The 26989-nt window shown below is 41.7% G+C and overlaps 1 protein-coding gene across 1 annotated transcript; it reads right to left on the reverse strand.

Moving 5' to 3' along the window:
* Nucleotides 1-19383: 19383 nt before the first annotated feature.
* LOC147607069 (pyruvate kinase, cytosolic isozyme-like) lies at nt 19384-26074 on the reverse strand. Its single transcript, XM_086790911.1, has 3 exons — nt 25160-26074; nt 21910-22371; nt 19384-20517 (listed from the first exon to the last, which is right to left on the reverse strand). The coding sequence occupies exons 1-3, from the start codon at nt 25418-25420 to the stop codon at nt 19705-19707; spliced, it is 1536 nt and encodes a 511-aa protein (XP_086647037.1). The 5' UTR covers nt 25421-26074; the 3' UTR covers nt 19384-19704.
* Nucleotides 26075-26989: the final 915 nt, after the last annotated feature.

Below are 26989 nucleotides of genomic sequence, written 5' to 3' on the forward strand. Positions count from 1 at the left end.
ATAATCAACTTTTATGCATACCTCTATGCATGAAATCCAATTATGATAAAAGTAACACTTTTATAATAAAGTAATCAATTTTTATGCATACCTCTATGCATGAAATCCAAATATGATAAAAGTAACACTTTTATAATAAAATAATCAATTTTTATGCATGCCTCTATGCATGAAATTCAAATATGATAAAAGTAACACTTTTATAATAAAATAATCAACTTTTATGCATACCTCTATGCATGAAATCCAATTATGATAAAAGTAACACTTTTATATTAAAATAATCAACTTTTATACATACCTCTATGCATGAAATCCAAATATGATAAAAGAAACACTTTTATATTAAAATAATCAACTTTTATGCATACCTCTATGCATGAAATCTAAATATGATAAAAGAAACACTTTTATATTAAAATAATAATTCTTTTATGCATACCTCTATGCATGAAATCCAAATATGATAAAAGTAACACTTTTATAATAAAATAATCATCAATTATGCATAACATAAAAATCAATTTCTCCATGATTACAATAAAATTCTTTCAATTAATCTAGGATGATAATTCCTAGAATATGGTAGGAAGTTCACTTTTCATGCTTTGAATGAAATTATTTTATGTGTAATTTTTATAAAAATTTTGCCATAGCTCCGCTACTATGACTGATAAATCTCAATTTATTTTGAAGGATAAAGCTTATCATTAAGGGAATGATTAGAATGATCCCTAATTGGATCATTAATCCAATAATGGATTGAATCATCAATATTCATAAAATACATAAACTAAAAGCATAGAAAAAAGCCATTAATTTGACCTAATCTTGGATTAAGGAAAAGCTTTATGAAAAGCTTCATTTGGATTAAGAATGGGTCATGAGTATGACCATTTCTTGAGTGAGAGAGAGAAATTACATAAAAAAACCATTAGATTTAAGCATAAATAGAAATTTATGTAATTCTTTACTATCATTAATCAATTAACTTCAATAGCATTCATCAAATTATGTAATTCTTCACTACCATTCATCAATTAACTTCAATAGCATTCAAAAGCCATTCCAATTAAGCTTCTCAAGCTTGAGAGGGGTTGAGAAGAGAGAAACATTGAGAAATTATAAAAAAGATCAAAATTCACCAATTACCTTACAAATTGCTTGATTCTTTATTCACGGTAGAGGCCCCCTTGACCAATCAATTGGTTTAGTATGTTGATGGAGCCACCAATGGGGATTGAAGAAAGAGGGAAGCTCCAATTTTTCCAATTTGGAGAGAATTTAAGAGAATAGTAAAAATTAGTATTATTTCAGCATAACTTTAGTATAGTAAAATTCTCCTATTTTTTTCAAAGGACTCATGTTCTATTTATAGGAGAGGGAAGATCTAACTAAAGCTAACTGAATTCTAGAATTTTCCAGATTCAGTTTGGTTGAATTTGGACTAGATTTAGACCTAGTTTGGTTACTTTTTGATTCGGTTTGGTTCCATTTTAATTTGGTTTGGTTCAAGAGAGAGGAGAGATAAAAATATCACATTATTTTTGAGTTTAAAACTCATTCAAGCATGTGAAGTATGAACCTCATTTAAGGGACTCCCCTTCCTTACATATGTGTCAAAATGGAATCATTATACCCAAAATATCTCATATTTTTGATATTACTCATAGTTTCTTACTAATAAACCTTGTACATAGTCAACTCTTCATCTTATGTGAGTATTTACTCATTTTTGGGTATCTTCTTTTACAAAATTGGATTTATCTCCTCCCCACACATGGATTGATCCTATTGGCCCACAAGAACCTTAATTGGACCATAATCTAAAATTTTTGAAAATCTAGACCCTTAGGCTAAGGTCCTTTATACTCATTTTCAATTAATTCCAACTGCACATTGGAAAGTTCTTTTTGAATTTCTGTTTTAGGGGAATTCATTTTAATAAGATGAGATATTTTTCTATCCAAAAAATTCAAAATCTGAATATTCTCTCTCTAGAATATTTTCTCTCTCTATGCCAAAACAGGCAGAGACAAGATCTCTTATATTTCTGAAGAGGGAATTGATTACAGGGAAATATGCTGGACATTTTGAGAGGCTAGGGAGGAATCTTACATTAGACATATATCAAGTCATAGATCTTGGGATGGGCAATGTAGGAACATGCTTTCTGTCTTGGGATATAACAATAATCTTCTTCCTACAAGTCTGAAAAAAAGACAACAAATTAATTTTTAGTGATTTTTGTAAAAGATGAAATTTTGGTCCCTTGTAAGTGATCGGACACTTAAAAGTGACCATTCGAACACCTAGGTATGCTCGTAATATAACCTTAATTAATTGGGCCTGCTTAGCAAAACCTGCTCAAGGGGCTTGCTTGCCCATCCCCCCACCATTTGTCCATCTTGCCTCCTTCCGAAACTTGATGCTTCTCAAACCTTACCTCTCACCATTCCCTTTTCCCTGTGTGACCACACCCACCATATATTCTTGGTGAATTTGGACTAACTAGAGACTTTTTTTCCCTAATTCTAAGCTAAAAAGTGTGCCTACTTCACAATGGTTTGGGAGTAGATTTTTGTTATACTTTTCTCTCCCTCTTGCTGCCTAGTGCTTCCTACCACTACCCCCTCCACTCTTGGGTGACATTGGAGTAGTTTCTAGAGCTACAAGGCTAATTCCTTCTCTCCCAAAGTCAAGCCAAGTGTTTTGTAAGTAGTTTTCTGGTTTTACTCTGAATTGTGCTCCTAATGGGTTACGGAGTGCCATATAGTGCCCGGGAGCCCTTTCTCTTGGAGTTTTTGCTCTCCTCTCTTTTTTTCTGTCGTTTACAAAGCCTTGATGAGAAGCTTGGCATTCTGTTTGTGGTTACTCTTGTTGTAAGGAGAACCAAGGTTGTTTTGAGGACACCTGGTAGTGATCCAGGTGTACACGAGTCTACCAGGGTTAAGTACCCTGGTAGTGATCCAGGTGTACGCAAGTCTACCAGGGTTAAGTACCCTGTTGACAAGTTGAGATATGATGGATATACATCCCATAATTATGGTTACATGGTTAAAACAATACAAGAGTTGGAGCCCACTTGTTTGAAGTAGGCACTTGGAAATAAGAAATGGGAAGATGCCATGAATTAGGAGATGGCAGCATTGGATGCAAATGCAACATGGGAGTTAGTGTCTTTGCCTAAGGAAAAGAAGATAATTGGATGTAAGTGGGTGTATAAAGTCAAGCATAATGTTGATGGTTCACTAAGCATGTATAAGGCAAGATTCATTGTCAAGGGCTATGCGTAGACTTATGGCATTGACTATGAGGAGACATTCAGCCCAGTTTTGCAAGAATGGCAACCGTGAGAGCTATCATTGCTATGGTTGCAAGGGTTGGTATTTACATTAGATGGATGTAAAGAATGCCTTCTTGCATGGTGATTTGCCAAGAAGAAGTATACATGATGCAGCCACCAGGTTATGAGAGTGATGCATACCCATATTTTGTGTGTAGGTGCTACGCTCGCAAAGCCTTGTATGGCTTGAAGCAGGTTATTTGCAAGAGGATGTGACACTTGGAAGTTTTTGCTACATGGACAATAAGCTCAACCCACCCATGAGTGTTGATGTTTAAAGTCTCTCTAAAGTACTAGGGGGAGCTACAAAATCATGGGCCAACTTTAACGGAATGAAATGGTCCATGAGAGACAAATCTATAGCATCCTTGAGTGCTTGCAAAGTTGGGTATGTGATGGTCCCAAGGGCTGAAGGTTGTTGACCAAAGTGGATGATGTGGTGGAGGTTGGGATGAAGTAGGAGTTGGTGATGGATTTGGGGAGGGTGGTGGGAGCCATCTCATAAGTACACCATGAATCTCTTTATGGGTATCTTGGGCTCCACGCACGTCTCCCGGATTTGGATTAGGTGCAAAGAAAGAAGTCATGAGTCTCAAACATATCACTTGCGAAGCCAAAAGGAGCTTTTGCTTGAGTGGATTGGGGATGTTGACTTCTCCAAGCGGTTGAGGTTACAAATAGGCTAGAACCAACAACGTGTGGGTAACAGTTGAAGGTTCCTCCAGGACTGGCCATGGGGAAGAAATGGATGGGTTGTGCAATGGTCATGTTTGTGTTTCTTTAGCAAAGTTTGGAGCTTGGGGGTGTGGGTGAGACACTGCACCATAAGATGCAAACAGGTTGGGCATGGCATAGGGAGTGGAAGATCTTGTCAATGGCATATGACAAAGGATCTTTGTGAGCATATTTACACAATGTACCTTGCTTGCAAGAGCTTTGGAGCTCAGCAGAGTGAATGCTTTGGCCTAATTTGTTGGTTTGCGGAGAAAGCAACTTGGCTAGGATAGTGAGGGACCCTATTGAGGCAATCCTAGGTCTTTTGGTGAGTGAGGTACATGGGCCGATGGCACCCATTCTGGGATGACTATGTTGTCAAATTTAGCCTCATTAGAATTGAGACCATCGTTGGTGATTAGGTGCCGAACCTCAGCCACCATGGCTCCCTTCTTCCCACTGTGGGATTTGGATGTGTAGGCCAGGAGGTGTAGGGCTCTCCACATGAGATCCTTGTTGATGAGTCCTATTCGAGGATGACTATGTTATCAAATTTAACCTCATTGAAATTAAGGTTGTCGGTTGTGATTGTGTCAAACCTCGGCGATGGCTCCCTTCTACCACTATGGAATTTGGATGCATGGCCCTTGAATTGTTTGTATTATGATGGTAGGAGTCAATGTAGTGCAAGGTATGAGGAAGATCCAAACCCCATGGGGATTTGTTGCTGAAGGCCATGAGGCCAACCTTGTCAAGGTAAGGGGCTACTTCAGGTAAAAGGAATATGTCATGAAATTCTCCCGATGGGTAACAACTGAGGGGGGTTTAACTGGGGCATGAAGTATGCATCCTCAGACAATACAGTGTATTTCACAATTCAAGGAGCAGGAACTGTCCCAAATGGTGAAGGATATTTTGGCACAAATGGATCTAGAGGCCTATTAGGTTTTTGGTTTTTAAGAAAATTTAAACAAAAAGGGGGGATGGGTATTTTTTAGAGGGAGGAATTTCTGTACACACGAGTGGGTGCATGAGAGTGTCACACGAGTACACAGGGGTCGTGCAAGATTTGCAAAGTGAGTGTGCATATGTGCAAGTGTGTACACGTATGTCTGGTGCATGTCATGCAAAAGTGTGTGCATATGCGAGTGTGTGCATGCATCTAGTTTCCCTTAGCAACTAGGCTAACAGGACCCACAAATTCTAAGCCCCATTTTTCAAATGGTTGTTTCAAAATTACAGGGGTTGGGGCATTCGGTCCTTTCCTTAGACTATGGTAAATCTTTGGCATTCATTGCAATGTTCAAAAAACTCAATTACATCTCTAAAGAGTGTAGGCCACCAAAGTCCAGCTACTTGGAGAATCTTGAACGCATCCGTGTCCGCGAACAAAGTGTCTTCCACCTATGCCAAAATGGGATTTCTCAAGAACAATGATAAAGGCATCTTCATGAACACATTTCCTCATGATACCATCTTGACCCTTCTTGTAAAGCTTTGCCGCTATCACTTGGTAGAGGGTGCCTTCCTAATGAGGCATCTAGCTTTATCCTTATTCATGGGGTGGTTAATGAGAAAACCAGTGACCAAGAATTGGGAGATATCTTCACTTCATTCTGGTGAATGATTAATGTGGAGTAGTGGAGCCCTAGGAAGATCATCCTCCACTCATAGAGAGGGTTCTCGATTTGCAATTCTATATAGGTGGCCGGCATGGACATGCGTAGACCCTTTATAGACAATGACGGTAAAATCAAACTCCAAGAGAATGAGCAACCATCTGTTTGGTGATGCTCCTCTTAGTACACAGCTTATTCACTACCACAAATACATTAATGCTTGATGGTTGATAAACGAAAACAAATTTAGTAGCCCCATGAGACAATGCCTATACTCCATGGCTATCACAACATATACCATGGCTAACCCCTCTATTTCAGTGGTTGTGTAGTTACGTTCATGGCTAACCTCTTTCGTTCAATGGTGCTAGCCATCCACAACGTTATTAAGTTGATGACTAGAAAAGGTCACAGGGAATTCCATGTTGTACCCCCTGTTGAGATGTCGAGCTCATCTAGTGAGGCGGTGGACACTGATGACCTGCCTGGGGGATAGGCCCCACACTTACACCACTGGCATGGTTGGTGAGATCATGGGTGATATGTGGCCAGTGGGATGACAGACTATGTGACAGCCATTCTAGAGACTGGCATAGTTATAGCGCCAGATCATTTAGTTGGGTTCACACTATAGAGAACCCTAGTATGTATTTGGTTGAGTACCTTTTCATATGTGTGTACTCTTAACTTTGTATATGGTGTGTTGAGTGTTGAGTGAAGAAGAAGAAGATTTTCAGCCTCTCACCTTGTGTGTTCTCTCTTAGGGTTTTGTGAGTGTGTGTGTGTGTGTGAATTTGGTTGAGTACCTTTTCATATGTGTGTACTCTTATCTTTGTATGTGGTGTGTTGAGTGTTGAGTGAAGAAGAAGAAGATTTTTAGCCTCTCACCTTGTGTGTTCTCTCTTAGGGTTTTGTGAGTGTGTGTGTGCTTGCAAGAGCTCAAGCTCTCTTCTCCCCTGCATCTTTTCATGGTATCAGAGCCTGGTTCATGCTAAGGGGGACTGAGCTGCAAGCAAGAGAAGCACAGGAAGCGGTACGAGGGTAAGAGCTTCAACTACTTTTCCCTATTTGTGTTAGCGACTACACCCTTGTGTCAGGAGCTCTACAGGAGGCACCGGCAAACGATCTTTGATTGAGGAGCTTTATTTGCGGGAGTAAAGCTATAGGGCAACAATAAGTTTTTCAGGTCGAAAATGCATTTCGGGCGCGTTATGACCTCCATTTTTCAAAAAGCAGGCAATTTCGAGCACTATAGTTAAGTCATCGATTCTCTGCAGAACTCTGTTTTAAGAACTGCAGGAAGACAGATTGGCTGTGCAGACACTGTGTGTGCTGCAAGGAGGTCAACAGTTGCCATTGGATGTATGTATGCACATTGAGGTCACTGGTTGTGACATTTGAGTGTACTACAATACCGCTGCAAAAAATACAGCAGTTTGTGCAGGACAAACCAGAGTGCTGTTTCTGGTAAATTTGTGTGTCTGGCAAGTTGTCAAATGATGGCATAAACCAGATTGTTGCTGAGAAGCTTAATAAGAACAACTTCTATGCTTGGAGGTTCAGGTTGACAAATTTCCTGATGGGAAAGGATTATTTTGGGACTACATAGAAGGTGAGCATGAAGAGGCACCGGAATACCGGAGATCAATCCGACTGCTGCTGCTGCAGATGTGAAAGAGTTCAAAGATTGGAACCAAGGAGCTAGAAAAGTTATGTATTGGCTCTCTATCAGTATACAGGACACCATGATTGGGCACATTCAGGATGCCAAGTCTCCCAAGGAGGCGTAGGACACCTTGGTAAAACTCTATGAAACGAATACCAAGGCGCGAAAGATACAGTTGAAGAATAAACTTCATACTGTGGAGAAAAAGAGTATGTCTGTAAATGACTATGCCCATGTTGGAGATGTGCCATTGTCTATGCAGGATGGCAAAGTGAAGTACCTTGCACATGTACTTCATGTTTTGAATATAACAAAGAATCTGGTTTCAATTGTCCAGATGATTGAGCAGGGTTTTGCAGGTTCGGTTTAACCATGATGGTTGTTATGTTGAAGACTTTAAAGACAAGTGCAAGTTGGTTGCAAAAGGCAACAGAGTGGGAAGAATGTTTACATTGAATGTAAATATGCTTGAAGTGAGTGCTGCAATGTTTGCAAATGGCAACAGAGTGGGCAGAATGTTTACATTGAATGTAAACATGCCTGAAGTGAGTGCTGCAATGTTTGCAAATGGTCCAGGAATTGTTGCAAAGACACACACATTTGGCATAAAAGAATTGGACATGTGAATGTGCAGAGAATGAATTCTATGCAGACTAAAGGAATTGTGACAGGGCTGCCAAAATTTAAAGTTGAAGGTATGTAGAGAATATGTGAAGCATGGCAATTTGGAAAGCAAACAAAGCATGTATTTCCACGTAACAGAAATGTGAGTAGAAATGCACTAGATGTTGTGCGTTCAGATGTATGGGGTCCTACGAAGACCATGTCTATGGAAGGCTGCAGGTATTATGTGACATTTATTGATGACTACACAAGGAAAGTGATGACTACACAAGGAAAGTGTGGGTATACTTCATGAAGGAGAAGGGTGAGGTGTTCACTCACTTTTAGAATTTCAGAGTTATGGTTGAAAAGCAAACAGGAAAATATGTCATTAGGACCTTAATGGAGTCTTCTTGGGCCCTTTTATTTGGCAGTTTAAGGGAGTCAAACCTTTTCTCTTAAGAAGAAACGTTTTCTAATTTGAAGCTTCAAAACGGCTACTTTATTCGAATTTGAATTTTGGGAGGAAAATGGAATTTAAAATCTAGCGGATAAAACCATATCATGTAACATATCTATGGAAAGCTCTTGATGCGTAGATCACGGATCTGTAATCTCCGCTCAAATCGGAGCTTGTATGTAGAAGTTATGGAGGTCCGAAAATTGTAAAATTGCCCCCCCCCCCTTTTTGGGGGGAAAAGTGCATCCTTTGACCACTCTTACACCTCTCTTAATCACCAATGGTTTTTGCTTACATGGCGGGCTCCTATTTGTCAAAAAGTTAAACGTTTCCATAACCTCATGGCAAATTAAAGGGCCCAAAAAGACTCCATTGAGTTCCTAATGTAAAGTGCCTAAGGTCAGATGGAGAGGGAGAGTACTTCTCCAATGAGTTCTCTGAATTTTTGAAGAAAAATGGTATTCGGAGACAGTTTACATGCAGATACACTCCGCAGCAAAATGGAGTTGCTGAGCGGAAAAACAGGCACATTGCTGAGATTGCGCGAGCATTGATGGAAGAGAAGAATATGCCGCATAGCTATTGGACTGAGGCTATTTCAACAACAATTTACATCATGAACAGGACTCCAACTGCAACCATACATGATGTAACTCCAGAGGAGAGGTTTACTGGCAAAAAACCTAATTTGTCTCATCTAAAAGTCTTTGGATGCATTGCATATGTGCATGTGCCAGATGAGCTGAGAACTAAGCTGGATCCAAAAGCTGAAAAATGTGTGTTTATCAGGGATATTCCCTTGTCAAGCAAAAGGGATACAAGTGTTATAACCCTGCTACACGTGAGTTGAGGGTAAGTAGGGATGTTGTTTTTGATGAGATGAGCAGCTGGGTATGCTGCTGAAAAAGAAGTTGTAGGGACTGATGTGAGTGGAAATGTGGTTGCACAGAATGCGAGTTAGCAGTCACAGTCCTTGAGTGTACCAAGAGAGTCCTCCTCTAGTGGTTCAGTTGTGATAGACCATGGAGTGGCAGGCTGCGTCATAATACCAGTCCTGCAAATGTGATTATAGTACATCACATAAAGGTAAAGAGAAAGTGGTTGAGCCCCTTAGTATGCCTAACATTTCTGCGGGGCATTCTCATGTTGATGGTGGAGAGTCTAGTGGCTCAGAGATGAGCCTTGATAAGGAGCTTGGGATCCCAGCTATGAGAACACCTAGTGTAAAGAAGGCTATGGAAGCCATGAATGCAAAGCTGCGAAGATTTGGGAGAGTGAAGAATCCTGTGCAGAGGTTTACCTATGATGGTTATGTGGCACATCACTATGCATACATGGCAAAGGTTGTGTAGGTTGTAGAGCCCACATGCATTGATGAGGCTGTTGGAAATGTGTGTTGGGAGAAAGCTATGGATGAGGAGATGGATGCACTATATGAAAATGAGACTTGGGATTTAGTGCAATTGCCTGAAGGCAAGAAAGCCATTGGATGCAAGTGGGTGTACAAAGTAAAACATAACAGTGATGGAAGCATAAACAAATACAAGGCTAGATTGGTAGCCAAAGGATATGCGCAGACATATGGCATTGATTATGAGGAAACTTTCAACCCAGTTGCCAAGATGGCAACAGTGAGAGTAGCAGTGGGACTGTGTCAAAGAAATGGTCTTTACATCAGATGGATGTAAAGAATGCATTCTTGCATGGGGATTTGCAGGAAGAGGTGTATATGTTGCAGCCACCCGGTTATGAGGATGTGAGTCACCTCCCCGAGCATGTGTGCAGGTTGAAGAAAGCCTTGTATGGCTTAAAACAAGCACCAAGAGCATGGTTTGACAAGATTTTTGAATATCTTGTCACTATTGGCTTTCATGTAGCCAATGCAGATTTCTCGCTGTATGTGAGACACAGTGATAGAGGGGTTGTGCTTGTTGTCATCTATGTAGATGACATGATCATTACGGGGGACCATGATGTAGAGATCTTTGATGTAAAGATCTTGCTTAGACAGAAGTTTGAGATGAAGGATCTGGGGGAGCTCAGATATTTCTTGGGCATTGAGGTGATTAGGTCACCACATGGTATTGGACTACTGCAAAGACAGTATGGCTTGGACATATTGTCCAAGTATGGTATGACAGGCTATAAGCCTATCTCAGTGCCATTGGATCAGAATGGCAAGTTGAGTGTAGATTCAGGAGAGATTTTGGAGGATCCTACTATATGTATAGGCGCATAGTAGGAAGCTTGATCTACATGACGATCACCAGGCCAGATTTGAGCTATGATGTTGGGTTGGTGAGTCAGTTTATGCAGGTTCCTCGGAAGCCACATTTGGATGCATTGAGACGCATACTGAGGTATGTGAGGTCTACGCATGTTGGACTATTTTATGAAACTGGGACAGAGATATATGTACATGGATACATAGATGCTGATTGGACTGGTAGTATCTCAGATAGAAGATCTACTAGTGGCTTCATGTTTTCTTTGGGGAGTGCTACTGTGACTTGGAGCAGCAAGAAGCAGCCTACGGTTGCTCTATCCAGTACTACAGAGGCCGAGTACAGAGGTGCTACTATGGCAGCATGTGGTGAGGTAGCTTGGTTGAGAAAGCTACTTGTAGATTTGGGTCTATCAGTGGATAGACAAGTTGTCATTTTTTGTGACAACATTAGCAGTATACAGTTGGCCAGGAACCCAGTTTTTCATGCTCGCACGAAGCATATAGAGTTCCACTACCATTTTGTCAGAGAGAAGGTCTTGGCAGGAGACGTTGACCTTGTTTATGTCAGCACAAAGGATCAGGTAGCTGACATCTTCACCAAAGCATTGGGTACAGAGAAGCTCCGCAGATTCAGGGCTTCTCTTGGTGTACATGAGATGGAGTTGAGCTGGAGGGGGAGTGTTGAGATATCGAGCTCATCTAGTGAGGCGGTGGAAACTGATGACCCGCCTGGGGGATAGGCCCCACACTTACACCACTGACATGGTTGGTGAGATCATGGATGATGTGCGGCCAATGGGATGACAGGCTGTGTGACAGCCATTCTAGAGACTGGCATAGTTATAGTGCCAGCTTATTTAGTTGGGTTCACACTATAGAGAACCCTAGTATGTATTTGGTTGAGTACCTTTTCATATGTGTGTACTCTTATCTTTGTATATGGTGTGTTGAGTGTTGAGTGAAGAAGAAGAAGATTTTCAGCCTCTCACCTTGTGTGTTCTCTCTTAGGGTTTTGTGAGTGTGTGTGTGCTTGCAAGAGCTCAAGCTCTCTTCTCCCCTGCATCTTTTCACCCCCCAACTGTGCTAACACACATCCAATAGAAAATACTGTAACGTTGATAGGCACACAAAAAATAGATCTCGGTTGGGAGATCTTAGGATGGGTGTGCTTGCTAATGTCTTCTTTAGTTTTTTGTTTGCCCATTGGCATTAATCTATCCATTCAAAAACAATCATCATCATATACAAGGATCTGGCACATATGTGGCATATAAGAACATGAATCTTCGCTAATACCATGCATGCCCCATGGATCTCTACACCCCCTTATAATTGATGGGTGGTGGAAAATCTAAGATAACATGGATCTTGTTCTCATCTATGTAGATTCCATTGTTGGAAACAATAAGTCCAAGGATGACATCGTGTTTAACCTAGAATTGACATATGAGTGGATTTAACGAGATGCAGTAGAGTCTATGCCTCGAGTCATCAAAGACTAGCCGAAGATGAGCAAGATGCTCCTTCCACTTAGAATGTGTGCCTAGGTCGTCACTCAATGAATATCTCTGCAAATAAAATCTAAGATAACATGGATCTTGTTCTCATCTATGTAGATTCCATTGTTGGAAACAATAAGTCCAAGGATGACATCGTGTTTAACCTAGAATTGACATATGAGTGGATTTAACGAGATGCAATAGAGTCTATGCCTCGAGTCATCAAAGACTAGCCGAAGATGAGCAAGATGCTCCTTCCACTTAGAATGTGTGCTTAGGTCGTCACTCAATGAATATCTCTGCAAATATTTCAAAGGAGATCTTTGAAGGTTGTACACATCATGCATTGGAAGGTGGCGAGGGCATTAGTCAAGCCAAATGGCATGATGCAATGCATGTAAGTTCCCCATTTCATAGCAATTGTTGTCTTATATCGATCAACTCGATCAATCATCACTTGGTTATAGCTTGAGAAGCTATCTAAAAAGATGTAAGCTTCTGCTCTGATGATGCTTTCATTGAAACCTTGTAGATGGCTTAAATGTAGCCCCCCACTCGTAGACACAAGCCCCGTGTGGTGAAGCGTACGGGTGATGGAAACATAGCCAAACCCAAAGGCATCTTGCATGATGCAAAGTTGGATTAACTTTCCACCACACACATTCATGGTGATGGATTTTTAGAGAAGAGGATTATACACACAATGATCCTCGAAAGACCTTACATGAGAGAAGCAAGCTGGTTCATGGTTGGGAAACCAATCACTTTTATATACCCAAAGGAAACAGTCCTTGAAGATAAACCTAAAGACATGGAAGGTTCATCCTTTGGGTCAAGACATTCTCATCAATGAGTTTGGCACATCTGTCCCAATCGCTTTGGTCAACGTGTGTAAATGTTGCAATAATCTTTTAGATAGGGAAGATAAGAGCCAGGACTATGAACCTCTCCTAGAGTGTGATGACTCTAAGGATTGATTCCATGTCTCAAAAACCATAGGCACTCTTCTTCCACAAAAACTCGGAATAAGGTTGCACAACTAGATCAGACATAAATAACCTCCATGTTCATGCTTAGTACAGCATCCCTTTTGGGAAGCTAACAATCATGTCGAGCCAGGAGTAGCTAGTGATGTATCTAGCAAGGACTTCTCCACACAAGGATCAACTTTTGCAATACCCACAATCACTTGGCCAAGAAGGAGACCGCATAGAAAGCCTAAGACGTATCTTCTCCCCACCATGATGATGAATCTTTACTGGCTTTGTTACGTTGAGGCCGTAGATTCATATGAAACCTACACCCGTGAGATAGTGGAAAGCTGACCTACACAAAGTCACCATTCAAACCAAGAAAGTGGTCTATGAAAGTGACAAGGAGCCCATGGGCTATGAGAAAGCTCTACCAAGCTACCAAGTTCAATAAGGTCAAGCCTGAGGCAAAGAAAGAAGCTAAGCTGAAAGAGCTTGTGAGCCTCAAGAGGAAGATGTAAGTCAATTTTCGGAGTACTTAAGTCCTACAACATTGAGGATAGAGTGGTACATGGCAAGAAGGCTTAAAGAAGCCTCAGTGAGAGAAAATGCTTCATATGATGACCCTACCGAGGTCAAAGAAGTAAATCTTGCTAACCCACCTGAACTACCTAAGCTAATGTTCGTTGTCAAAGATCTCATCCTTGATCAAGAAGGAGAATTGATATCCTTCCTCAAGGAATTCCAGAGGATGTGTTCACACTAACATGAAGGGATTACCTTCAGAAGTGATGGAACACACCATCCTCTCCATGAGGGTGAAAGACACCATCAAAATAGAGAGCCTATCACCTGAATCCCAAGTACAGATAAATGGTCAAAGAAGATCTAGACAAGCTCATTGACGTGGGATTTATGTAGTAAATCCCAAGTATAGATAAATGGTCAAAGAAGATCTAGACAAGCTCATTGACATGGGTTGACATGGGATTTATGTATAAAATCCATCACACCGAGTTGGTGTCCATCATTCTTGAAAACAATGGAAAGCTTAGAGTGTGGTACCCTTAAAAAGGTTAATGCCACCATAGTTCGTGATCATTAACCCTTGCCTTAAATAGAACACAGACAACAGGTTCAACAAGCCTCAACCAAGGCAAGCTTATACCTAAAAATATATGCCAAGTGTCTCGCATGTAACCACCATGCTAATCCACAAACTCCATCCCGTGATAGTTGCTTACATCAAACCCATATCCTCTAAGTCATAAAAATGATGCTAAGACTGTCCAAGGATCTATCTAATCCATGATAGTTGCTTATATCAAAACCATATCCTCCAAGCCATAAAAATGATGCCGGCTCTCCAAGGGCGGGTCTAACCCTCAAGCCCCCTTAGGTAGCTTAGGCCCTCATCTCTAAATGATGCCGATGCTCACACCAAGAGCGGGTCTAACCCTCAATCCCCCTTGGATACTTGGACCTATTAAGATATCAAGTTTAACCAGAGCTGACACTCACGACGTGCCTGAGTGATCGTTCCACATTTACATTACTAGCGTGTTTGGTAGTCAACACGACAGTGATTCTTCACAGCGGACTATACCTACATAGTCCACCCGCTGAGTTATGGCATACTTATCTTGCTAGCTCACCTACTTAGCGTGTTCACATTATGGACCACTTGTACATAGTACTCTAGTACTGATGTTGTTTTCAATTACCTTTTTGTAGACTTCTTTTGGGTAGAGAGAGAAGAAGATTTCAAACTTCCATCTTTGTGTGTGTTATCCATTGTTGTGTGAGTGTGTAAAGGCACAAGGGATTTGATTTGAGAGAGAGAGAGAGAGAGAGAGAGAGAGAGAAAGAAAGAGAGCCAAAAAAAGGGAGGAGAAAGGGGGAAGTTTTAATCTTTAAAAAAAAAGGGGAAATTTTTTCAAAAAAGAAAAGGGAGGAAAGGGGGGAGTTTTAAAGGGGGAGGGTTAGTTAATTAAAAAGTGAAAAGGGGGGATGATTTGGTAATGTTTCAAAAGTAAAAGAGGTGGGTTTAGGGTTAGGTTTTTCATTTTATTTTTCTTCATCTTGGCTCAGTCTGCTGTATGGCACTGCGAGAAAGCCACGAGCTCGGGGTTAAATTTGCTGCAAGCGCTGCATGAAAGAGTAGCTCGTTGTGCCGTGGCAACAATGCCTCTCCGCTCCTCGGCTGTAGGCTGGATCATGAGCAGTGACAATGAGCGATCTTGTTGAGCCTCTTGAATCTAATAACCATGAGGGTTAAGAACCCTAATAACAATGCTCGAATTGAACCAGCTCTACCCTCAGTAGGGAGCGCTCTACCCACTCAATGAGGATGGAATCTTGGAGTTCGATGCGGATGATGACCAATCTCTCTTCACTCTCTCGGAGTGTAGTATTAATGTGTTGTTCTCAAGCTTTCTCTCCTCTCTACCTCTCTCTACACACACACACTCACTCACTCTCTCTCTCTCTTTCTCTTTCTTTTCGTTCATAAAAGAAGATAAGCATGTAAACCACAAGTGATTGCAAGTAACGGGTTCAAACATTGAAATGAATGATATCTTGCTCGCTCTCTTTCTGACACATATACATCCATGCTCGTGCATAAAATAAGATAAGCCAGTAAACCACACAATGAATGGCATAGAAGAAAACAGATCTTGTATGCACTCTCACACACACATTAGCTCTCACAATCACACAAGATCTTTCTTCTATGCCTCTATCTTCGCGATGGTTTCTTTCACAAAAGGTGATGAAAGAAAAAGCTAATAAAAGAGAAAAACTTACAATCACACCTATTCAAACAATTATACATTACGCATGTAAGAATCCAATAGCATACAAGCAAGAAGAAGGATGGAGTCTAGAGCTCTTAAGAAAACTATTGCAAAGGAATGAATCGATGCCTAGATGAAGGCAAAAAGAGATGGTCCTTTGCGATGGTTCTCTTTTGAGGAAAGAAGAAGCTAATATAAGAGAAAAACCTACAATCACATATTCAAACAATCATCCATCATGTTTGTAAGAATTCAATAGCATGTAAGTAAACAAGAAGAGGAATAAAGGAGAGCTTACAAGAAAACTATTGCAAGGGAATGAATATGTCTTACTTATGGTAAAAAATGACTTATATATAAGTGATTAGTTTTTACACTAGGCTAACCAAACTTAAAAATGGTCTGATCTCTATTACTAGTCTTTTTTGGGAAAGTAAAAGCCTAATCTAGGTTCTTTAATTTGTAGTTCAACGGATTACAAAGCAGATTCGAACTACCCTCTTCCCAAACAAAGGAGGACTGGCTCCAAGATACATGGTAACCTAGCTGCATACAAGCTATCATCATTGCTTCAGTAGTGCATCCTTTTGGTGGCAGCTTCTCCAAGATTTGCTTTCCATACCACACCTTCACCATTGGTCTGGTCCTCAGAGGGTTTCCTATGAAGGCCACAAAAGTATAGGAAAGGGTGTTTCACTTTACGGTATCATCTTCTAGTCTTTGGTCCGAATTTGGAGGGCTTTGTCTTCACACCACATCCTGGATACTCCCGCATAATATCATGAATTAGACACCCCATTATGTAAAAGGATCTGCAAGCTAGTAGATCAATTGATCCCAGTTTGCAGAGAACAAATAATGTTAGCATTATTTAACTTGTTAGCATAATAAATAGACCAACACAGATGGATACACTTATGCGTCACCTTAGTTACATCTATTCAAGTATTCCCTCCCTTCTAAAACACAATGCTATTCCTAGATATCCAAATTTCCCACAAACAACCAAATCTAATAATATTAAATAGAAAATTAATATCATCTTCAAAATCCACCCCCCTTCCAAGAACCCAATCCCCCCACAATCCCATAACTCCCAAGGATTTGGCTACCCATTTCTCAATTTTAGTCCAAGTTTCCCTTATGGCAGGGCAATTCCAAAATGCATTCTCCCATCCTCCAGATCTGATTTACACCCGGGGCAACAGCTTGAAGTGAAGTTTCTTTGTAGCAGCTTGAAACCAAGGAGGAGAGCCAACAAGAAGCAAACTCTCCATAAGAAGACCTAGAATTTCACTGGAATGTTAGCCTCCCATATAAGTTTTCCATCTCTTCTTCCAAGTTCCAGCTTTCTAATTGACTTTCCAGACCTTGTTATAGAATTCAAGGTTCACTTCACTTTTCCTTAGTTCCAAGCAAAGAGCCTTTAGATGTTCCTTTGTCTAGTTTCACCCCATTGAACCACATCCAATCTTTCCTCCAGCAAGAGTCATCAAAGACAGTAGACACCCAGACTTTCCGAATCTTAACCATTATCTGTCCAACCAACTGTTTTTCCCTTAGGAGAAGATCAAAGTCTATTACCAACTGATCAAGTTCCTTCCATCCAGCTAGAGACCAGCCCCAACAATCTGATAAATTCCTCAAGCCTTTATTGTTCAGTCTTTTTACAAGGGCAGTATCAAGAAGAGCCAAAGGAGGGTTAAAATTAAGAGACCGCTAGATCCCTAGGCTGAAGGAGTTTCTTGTAGCTCTAGGGCAGCCAATTCCAACACATCCTTCCATTTCCCACATAGGAAGTTGCATAAGGGGAAGTTGGATATCTTGAGAGAGGCAAAAGAGAGGAGCTTATTTCTCCAATTCAAGCCCATCCATCTGCCTTTCTTAAGAACAAATGAATCTTCCACCACTTCCTTAAGCATTCTAGACCAAATTTCTTCTTGCAAAAGACATTTGGGTAGGAGGAGAGCAATTTTCGCTAGGACATGGATGAGAAGATGAAGTATACCTAAGCCTCCTTCCAATTTAAGCATACTTACCTTGTTCCAAGCTAGCCAGGCTACCACTCTTCTGCTGCTGCTTTTATTCCTCCATAAAAAATCCTTACAAGGGCTATGATTATGTTCCATTGAGCTTTGCTAAAGTTGATGAGACAAGACAAAGAAACATGATATAAGCATTCAACACAATGTTGCAAATGGTCACTCCATGGAATGGAACCCTAATCCCTTCCCATTTCTTCAATTTCTGGATAAGTCTAAGGCCTGGTCAGATAATTGCTTGTTGGTGATATCCACTCCAAAGGGAACCCCCAAGTGCCTAATGATTTGCCCTCTTCTAACCACCTCACAATCCCATCTATCTAGGTCAAAATCATTGTCCTCTATTAAACTAAAAAGGAAGGGCTGTTGAGCTCAAACTAAGGAGTGAGGAACAATTAATAATTTTCTATTACTAGTCTTAAACAACTATATACACGAAATCCGTACACTTTCCTTCTCTGACCTTCAGTAAGGCTGATGTACATGTTCCAACACCATCCTACAAAAAACAAGTGCTCGTTCGAGTAGGTAAGATGACAAGCCGCCTTATGGTAGGTCAAACGAGCGAAACTATGCCTACGAAATTGTTAACAAAGCAAGAAGCAAAGTCACATGCCACTACCATGAGAAGGTAGGACACATGACATAAGCAACGAGCGAACATGATGGTCAACAAAGGAGAGGGCAATGAGGCTTTCCCAAGAAGAGTAATCACGAGCAACTCTTCTGGTCGTAACAAGAATATCAAGAGGACTAAAATACAAAGAAGCAAGGAACAAAGTCACATGCCACTACTACGAGAAGGTAAAACACATGGCTAAGGATTGCTGGCATAAGAAGCAGACCAAGAAGGCCGACATGATGGTCAACAAAGGAGGACACGACAACGAGGCTTCCCATGAAGGAAGCAATCCTGAGCAACTCTTCCAAGTGTAAAGGACATACTCACCTTGTAATTGCAACCCTACCCTTGTGTAAAATTCCAAGTCATATTTACATAGTGTGCCTATTGTATAAAGGCAACTAGAGTAGACCATTCGTGGCATGTACCTTAGGGTGTAACCTCTAACACATGATAGAGATAGAAATTAATCACTTGAAGAGGGATGTTGGAAATACAAGTGATGAAGACTGCAAAAATTTGGCACTAAGGGGGACTATGCAACCATAGGATATAATGGAGGTGGATTTGATGTAGCTTGTATGCATGAAAAGCAGTGCAATGTGAACAAGAATCAATCCCATACAAACTCAAAAGTAGACACCTTCAAATGGACTAGTGGATGAGCTGACCTTCAAATGGACTAGTGGATGAGCTGTAGTCAACAATCAGAGTTTAGTGCAGCTAAAAGCTCAACAAATTCACATACCTCGAGATCTCAACACAGCCATTCCAGTCTTTCTCAAATTTCCTTCTAATTAACTAACCATATCCCAATCATAGGAACAGCCACCAATGTCACATTAAAGAAACAAACTGAATAATTAAAAGTTTCTTAAAGTTCTTCCCTGCTGCCAATGTTGCCAACCTCAACATAGGCACCAAAGGAATAAGAGCTTTACTGGTTTTTTGACTCTGGCAGCCAACGTAGAATCAAAATAGCAAACAAAATGATGAGCTCCCTGCGCCGGAAAATCTTGAATGCCCAAGCGTTGTGCATTATCACGGCAACACAAGGTAAATCAAACAGTTATTCGGACTTCCCTAACTCTGCAAAACTGCAACAACAAAACCCTCCTAACTCTCACAGCCAACCCATCACTTCACTTCCATGATTTTAATAACAGAGGCATTGCCAATTCGATGAATTGCAACGACTGCATCACCGACTTTGCAAAGTCTTTTTGCACTCGCGGCCTTCAACGCTGCATTGAGGATTGCATCCGTAGATTCAGTATCGCTAGCCCTGGCTGAACCCTCTGCAAGCATGGGTAGCATCCCTCGGTAAACAAGGCTGTGCCTGGCAGGTGATTCTTCACTGCAGGACCATGATAAGTTGTCAGTTGTGAAGACGGGCACTGCAACAGTTAAGATGGGAACTGAGGGACGATATTTTGCCACCAACTTGGCAGTTGTCCCACCTCGGGTCAGGACTACAATGAGAGAAGCCCTGACTTTGTTAGCCGTGCGCACCGCTGACGAAGCCAAACTTTCAAGTGGACTCATGGGTAGAGGTACTGATCTCATAACCTCTTTGAAGATTGCATTGTAGTCTAGCGACCACTCTGCTTCCAAGCATATGCGGGCCATGGTCTTCACTGCCAACTCAGGGTAAGCCCCAGCCGCGCTTTCACCGCTGAGCATCACGGCATCAGTCCCATCAAGGACTGCATTGGCCACATCTGTTGCTTCTGCACGTGTTGGACGAGGAGACTTGATCATAGACTCTAGCATCTGGGTGGCCGTGACCACAGGCTTACCCGCTGCATTACACTTGTATATCATCATTTTCTGTGCCAGGAAAATTTTCTCCACGGGTATTTCCATGCCCAAATCACCACGAGCAACCATGATCGCATCCGACTCCCTTAAGATCTCATCAAAATTCACCAGACCTTCCTGATTCTCTATCTGCATATGAATGACAACGTCATGATTGAGACCATCAGTTGAAAATATTGAACATAGAAGCCAAAGTTCAAACACAATGTGCTGCAGTCTAGTATTGATAAATTACAAGTGTCGAAAAAAAACTAAGTAGATAAACATACCGGACAGTACCTTTCAATATCCAAGCATGCATGATTATGAAAGTTCACATAAAGGCGTCCCCCCCCCCCCCCCCAAAAAAAAAGCCCTCCGCTCTCCCATGTCACAGCTCATTGGGTCTCGTCAGATCACTGCATAGCCCTCATTCCGATGAAAGACAGGCCCCTTGCGTCTCCTGCCTCCACCCAAACCCCTCCCCAAAAAAAAAAAAAAAAGCCCTTCGCTCTCCCATGTCACAGCTCATTGGGTCTTGTCAGATCACTGCATAGCCCTCATTCCGATGAAAGACAGACCCCTTGCGTCTCCTGCCTCCACACACACACACACACACACACACACACACACACACCCCCCGCGGCTCTCTCTCTCTCTCTCTCATGTCACATCTCATTGGGTCTCCTGTTACGTACCTGATGCTGACCGTAGAATTAGCTAGACTAATCTTGGGCTAGGGACCCTGAAGATTAGTGCAGCAGGGTGATCAAATGGGCTATGATGTTACTTAGTGTACGGGGGATGAGCCTATTGAGTGGATTATTGTATTCTATTGTGATGTCGGATGATAAAGGTATGTGCCTAGGCCTGGGACCACGGTCCACTTCGAGCCTTAGCCCTTGTGCTCGGGGGGTTTGCCGATGCAGACCTACGGTTGGGAGGAAAGCTAGCCTGCACGACCCCTAATTTGGAAGCTAATTGCGTTTGTCTTATGGTTTAGGCAAGTTATGATACCAGCTGTTACACCCATAGATCTCCTAAACACAAAACAAACGTGATTAGCTAGCTTCCAAATTAGGGGGTTGTGCAGACCAGCTCACCTCCCAAACCGTAGGTATGCATCGGCAAACCACACCAAGCACAAAGGCTAAGGCTTCAAGTGGACCATGTGCCTAGGCACAAGCCTACATCATCCAACAGCACAATAAAGTAAAATAGTGCACTCAATAGGCTCATCCCCTTATAGAACCATTATAGACCTAAAAATAGCTATAACTTATGGGATAACACTAATTAACACCCTAGCCCATGTTATAAGCCTGCTGCACTAATCTTTAGGGTCCCCTAACCCAGATTAGGCTACCAACCCTACAGTTAGCATCAGTTACATAACATAAATCATGTTAAGATCACTCAACAGGTGACAAGAAAACAAAAATGCACCTCTAGACCAGCTTGACAAAAAGAACAAAAATATGTAGGATCTTCACATTTTGGCTACATCTCAATCACACAACCCACATAGAAAAGAAACCGTACCTTTGACATCAGATAAATATTCTTCGAATTCTTGCCCAGAAGGTTACGAACATTAACAAGGTCCGAGCCTTTCCGAACAAAGGAAAGGGCAATGATGTCTATTCTATTTGGCACACCCCAATTCAAAATGTCATCCACATCTTTGTCAGTTAAAGTGGGAAGATCCACAACCACCCCTGGAAGATTGACATTCTTTCGCTCACCCAGTACTGCTGTGTTTTCACATCTGACTGTGACTGTCCCAGCATCAATGTCACATGATACAACAGATAAAGTGATTGTGCCATCTGAACATAGAATGGTGCTTCCCGGAGCCATATCATGTGCTAACTTCTTGTAGCTCATAGTTATCATTTTGGAGTTGCCTTTCAGACTGTAATCAGTGGAGATGGTTAATTCTTGACCTTCAATCAGTTGGATGGGCTTACCATCCTCCAAGAATCCAGTTCGGATTTCAGGGCCCTGAGAAAATAAGCAAATGTTAAGCACATACAGGCCAATGCCAGGGTGTAGAAGTTCATTAAAAATGACAAATAAGTAAACTAAATCCATTCTACTTTTTATTCAGATGTGACATGATCAAGTGCCTTACAATAGAGAACTAAGAGACAACAGCTGCTAATATCTGGTCCTTTTTCTGTGTCACAAGTTTTCGCCCGAAAATGGTGAGAAGACTTTAGGACAACAGGACATCAACTACCCAGTTCAGACACAATATATAAAACGCTGCCAGTCTCACTACAGGAAATGAGAAACAGCCCAATCGGAAGGTGCCAGGATCTCAATTCAGTGAGTGAGTGAGTGTGTGTGTGTTTTTGGGGTTTTTTTTTTTGCCGCTCTAGACCAGAAGCTTTTTTGCAACTTTGACTTCCACTCTTTAGCAGCCACAGCATGTGGGCTGCACAATAAAAACTGCTTATATGCTTACATAGTGCTATCACATGCATCACTTGCATGAGTGCCACGTGGATATGATTCTCAACATTAGCAAACAGATTTAGAGGCAGAATCAGAAAAAATTGGAGCACATTTGACGGCCACATTGGCACCCAGAAGTGCCACCCATAGATGGGGCATCTTTAGGCCACAATATGAACACAATTAATTATACCTATGAATATTTTTGGGTCCAAAAGTGATGGCTGACCAGAAAATGACCAGCCGTCAGAAACCTATAATTAAGCAAATAAAGAAATACATGAGGTCATCCATATGCCGGTATCTGCAAGTGCCATTCCTCAAAAAAAAAAGGGCAAGTTGCAAGTCAAAAGGAGGCATTCACAACCAGCCAGTTTCAGCCAGGAGACAGCCATAACAGCAAAAAACTTTTTGTCATGCATTAATGCACAGTAGGATGCAGCTGGACCTCTTAAGGGTCTGTGTTTTACACATTGTGTAATGCATTCAACAATATACGGTAGATTAGGCCACTTCAGCCTTACCTTTCGTGTACTTGCAATTCATGCGATTAACGTTGACTCCACGCGCGTGCTCCGCAGGGAGGGGGTGGATGTTCAGGGATAAACAAAGGCAAGAATATTGATCCTTGCTGTCTTCCCCATGAGGTAATGAGTGCCAACATACCCTGCCTGCGGTTGATGTTAAACTATGATTGCCTATAATGTGTGGATTGTCATACTGCCAAACATGAACAATGAACCCCAAAATCCCTTTAAATTGATCTGTTGTGTTTACTTGCCTAAACAAGGGACCTAAGATTGAAGGAAAACATGTCATGTTACATCCCTGGCCTAGTACATGTTAAGAGGACTAGCCTCAGTCTAATTAATCTAGGAACTGGATCAAGGCATCTCAAGGAGAGATCTAGTGGTTAATAGAGGCATTAGGCTGAATATAACACCTGATTGTTGGGTGATTGTATTAGTCAGTTTAAGGCTCGATCGATCATTCTATCCTGGACTCCTAGCCTTGCAGAGACTACTCCATGCGATGACACCCTCTGGGTGTTTCCTAGTGGTATGGGCCACCAAGACTTACTGCACATGTGATTTGTCTCTAGATGCCTCTAGATCTCTAGCTCGGGGATGAGCTATATGGTTGGGAGGTGAGCTAGATGCTGGTTTCCTTTGTGTTCCTCAATTAGAAAGCTAACTTCAGGTGGTTCTGCTGGCCCAAACAGGTTTTGACATTGCACACTTATTTAAGGATAGCTACTCCCTCACAACTGTGCGGGAGCGAAGGATGTCTTATTGCGGCATACCCATCCAATGCCATGAAAGGATGCTGCAAAGTAGATTCAAACACACACGATAGCAGTTTGATGCATCCTAATGTCATGGAAGGAAGAGAGCAGCCAGCAAAAGAAAAATCCAATCCCCCATTTTGGTGAAGTGCAACAAAAGTTCCCAACAAGTAAAAATGATAGCGTGCAGAAAAACTGAGGCTACCCAAACCATCAGATACTGTCATATTATCACAAGAAGGGGTACCATCTGTTATACCAAGGAGGAAAAACGAGAGAATGACATCTGTTATGGTTCGGCTCTGCACAGCCCTAACACATCCATACAGTTGTGAGAGAGTAGCTATCCTAATGATTGTGCAAGGTCAGAACTCTTCCAGGCAGATGGTGAAGGATGTCTTATTGAGGAATAGCCATCCACTGCCATGAAAGGATGCTGCAGAGTAGATTCTAACACACAAAAGAGCTTGAATTTACCAGGGTTATGCATCGTAAAGTTTCACGAGGAAGAGGCCAGCCAGCAAAAGCCAAACTGAGACCCAACCCCCACTTTGGTGGTGTGAAAGAGGAGTTCCCAACAAGTAAAACTGATGGGAGAGGATCATCTATTATCCAATACCACCCCTTCCCATGGGATCCGGCTCATAATAGTTGGGGTGTTATTGGAATACATCACAAAAAAGGATACTCTTGGGAAACTACTAAGGTAAGAAGAAAAATTCATTGAGTACTCTGTTTTATTGCACAATCAGAATACGCTCCAGAACCAAGACAAACATATCATTTCTGGCATAGTAATATCACAGAAGGAAACAGAAGAGGTGAATATTAATCACGTGTTACTGGTGCCATAAGAGCAAAAGAAAAAAAGAAAATTTGGCGACCAAGGTGAAAAGTGGGCACATTTACAGAGCGTAATGGCCACACGAGAAGAGATCGAAAACAACAACATGACAATGGACATACCTATGTGTAAATGACTGCACACATGATCTTAGTGTTCACCGAATACAGCGCAAAGTCTTGATAGCAAAATGACCAACCAACCTTTGTGTCAAGCATGACAGCACACATGATCTGAGTGTTCTGTTGGGCGATTTTAAGGTTGTCCAGGGTCTCCTGGTGGTACTCGTGCGACCCGTGCGAGAAGTTGAACCTGGCCACGCTCATGCCAGCCCTCAGCAGTCGCTCTATGATGGGCACATCCCTGGACTTGGGGCCGAGAGTGCAGACAATCTTGGTCTTGGGCACTCCTCCCACATCCTCTGTGGCCCTGTTCACCAAAGCCTCCATGTTCAAAGTGGCCATTTGGGTATGAAAGAGGTAGGAATGGGGAAAAACGAAAAAATGGTAATTTTGTCGACAAACCAAGGGGAGCAGAGGACCCAAAAGTCTACTCAGAGGTTGCTAGTGGGCGGCGGAGGAAAAGAGAACAGCAAATCGGAGAAATGGAGAGATGGGTTTTCACAAAAAGCCGGTAAAATGAAATGGGTTGTGAATGGAAAGCCCTAACAGTAGCTAGGCATGCAGAGAGAGAGAGAGAGAGAGAGAGAGAGAGAGAGAGAGAGAGAAAAGCAGCTGTGGAGAAAACGAGAAAACTAAGATATGGGTTTTCACAAAAAGCCGGTAAAATGAAATGGGTTGTTTTCAGTTTTATGAATAAGCCCTAACAGTAGCTAGGTATGGAGAGAGAGAGAGAAAAGCAGCTGTGGAGAAATCGAGAAAACTAAGATATGGGTTTTTGCAAAAATGCGGGCGGGGGTGCGAAGTCGGTTGTTGAAGGGTGGGGTGGGGGAATCAAAAGTGCGGTAATGGGGGGTGGTGGAGGCCGCCTAGCCCACGCAGGCGCAGAGCTGCTTAAGTCTGCTGCGTTAGGGACTTTGGGTAACTCGGACTCCGGTTCCTTTCTCCACGGTTTTTCGAATGTTGCGAGAAGCGGCGACGGGTCGACCGTCGTAGTCCGACTCGGGAATTGCCTTAATAGTACACTAAGGTTTCTCCGATAACTTAATTAAGAGTATCACAAACTTAAATAAACTTGATTAAGCAGCTACTTAATCTTGATTCGAAATTTGGACTGTCAAACCTCAAAAACAGTGCGAGCAGAAGGAACGACCCGTCAAAGGACTTGGCAACGAATAGAAGAGCAGGATTATATTTATTCAAAAACAATGTGGCATTGTGCCCTCTCGACAATATTTTTACCACAAAAGCATCCATTGGGGTACCGTTTTCCCTCTGCCCAATTCAATGTGCTCACCCACTAACTAATGGCTCAAGCACCAAGCCTTGTTGCGGCATATTCTCCCCTTCCACGAGGCCTAACACCCACAACAAATGATCCAATTCAATGCGATTACCCACTAACTAATGGCTCAAGCACCAAGCCTTGTTGCCGCATATTCTCCCCTGCCCCCACGAGGCCTAACACCAGGCTTTAAATTTGGCACCCGTACGGGAGCCTTTCACAATTTCAAGTGCCAAATGGCACCTCCGTTTTCTCGTAAAAGTGCCAACGTGGCACTTTGAAAAAACAAGGGAAGTGCCCAATGGCACCTAGCCTTAGGGGTCTAAGTGACCAGGGGTATATATCCTATATAATATATATAATATAGTAAATATATATAATATAGTACACAATGCATAATAAATATGGAAAGTCTTCAATAACTTGAAAGTTTTGAAAGTCTTCAATAATTTATGATGCCTTTAAAAATTCTCTTGCTATAATGTATTTTGTGTCATGAGAAGACGTCTATTGAATTGTGAAAGCTTAATGCACTTACAAAACTAATATGTTTTCATTACTCAAAGTAAAGTGGTTTGTTATTAAAAGGGGCACTCAAAATTTTAGCCAAAGGTGACATTTTGGCACCC

The sequence above is a fragment of the Cibotium barometz genome, chromosome 56 (genome assembly GCF_041138505.1).
Source record: "Cibotium barometz isolate CiBa-2024 chromosome 56, ASM4113850v1, whole genome shotgun sequence".
NCBI lineage: Eukaryota > Viridiplantae > Streptophyta > Polypodiopsida > Cyatheales > Cibotiaceae > Cibotium > Cibotium barometz.

Excerpts from the sequence above, each read along its gene's own strand:
- LOC147607069 (XM_086790911.1), bottom strand. The coding sequence starts at position 25,420 with ATGGCCACTTTGAACATGGAGGCTTTGGTGAACAGGGCCACAGAGGAT. Across the intron at positions 22,372-25,159 it reads CTGTCATGCTTGACACAAAG|GGCCCTGAAATCCGAACTGG; the intron begins GTTGGTTGGTCA and ends TTATTTTCTCAG. Across the intron at positions 20,518-21,909 it reads ATATTTATCTGATGTCAAAG|ATAGAGAATCAGGAAGGTCT; the intron begins GTACGGTTTCTT and ends ATTCATATGCAG.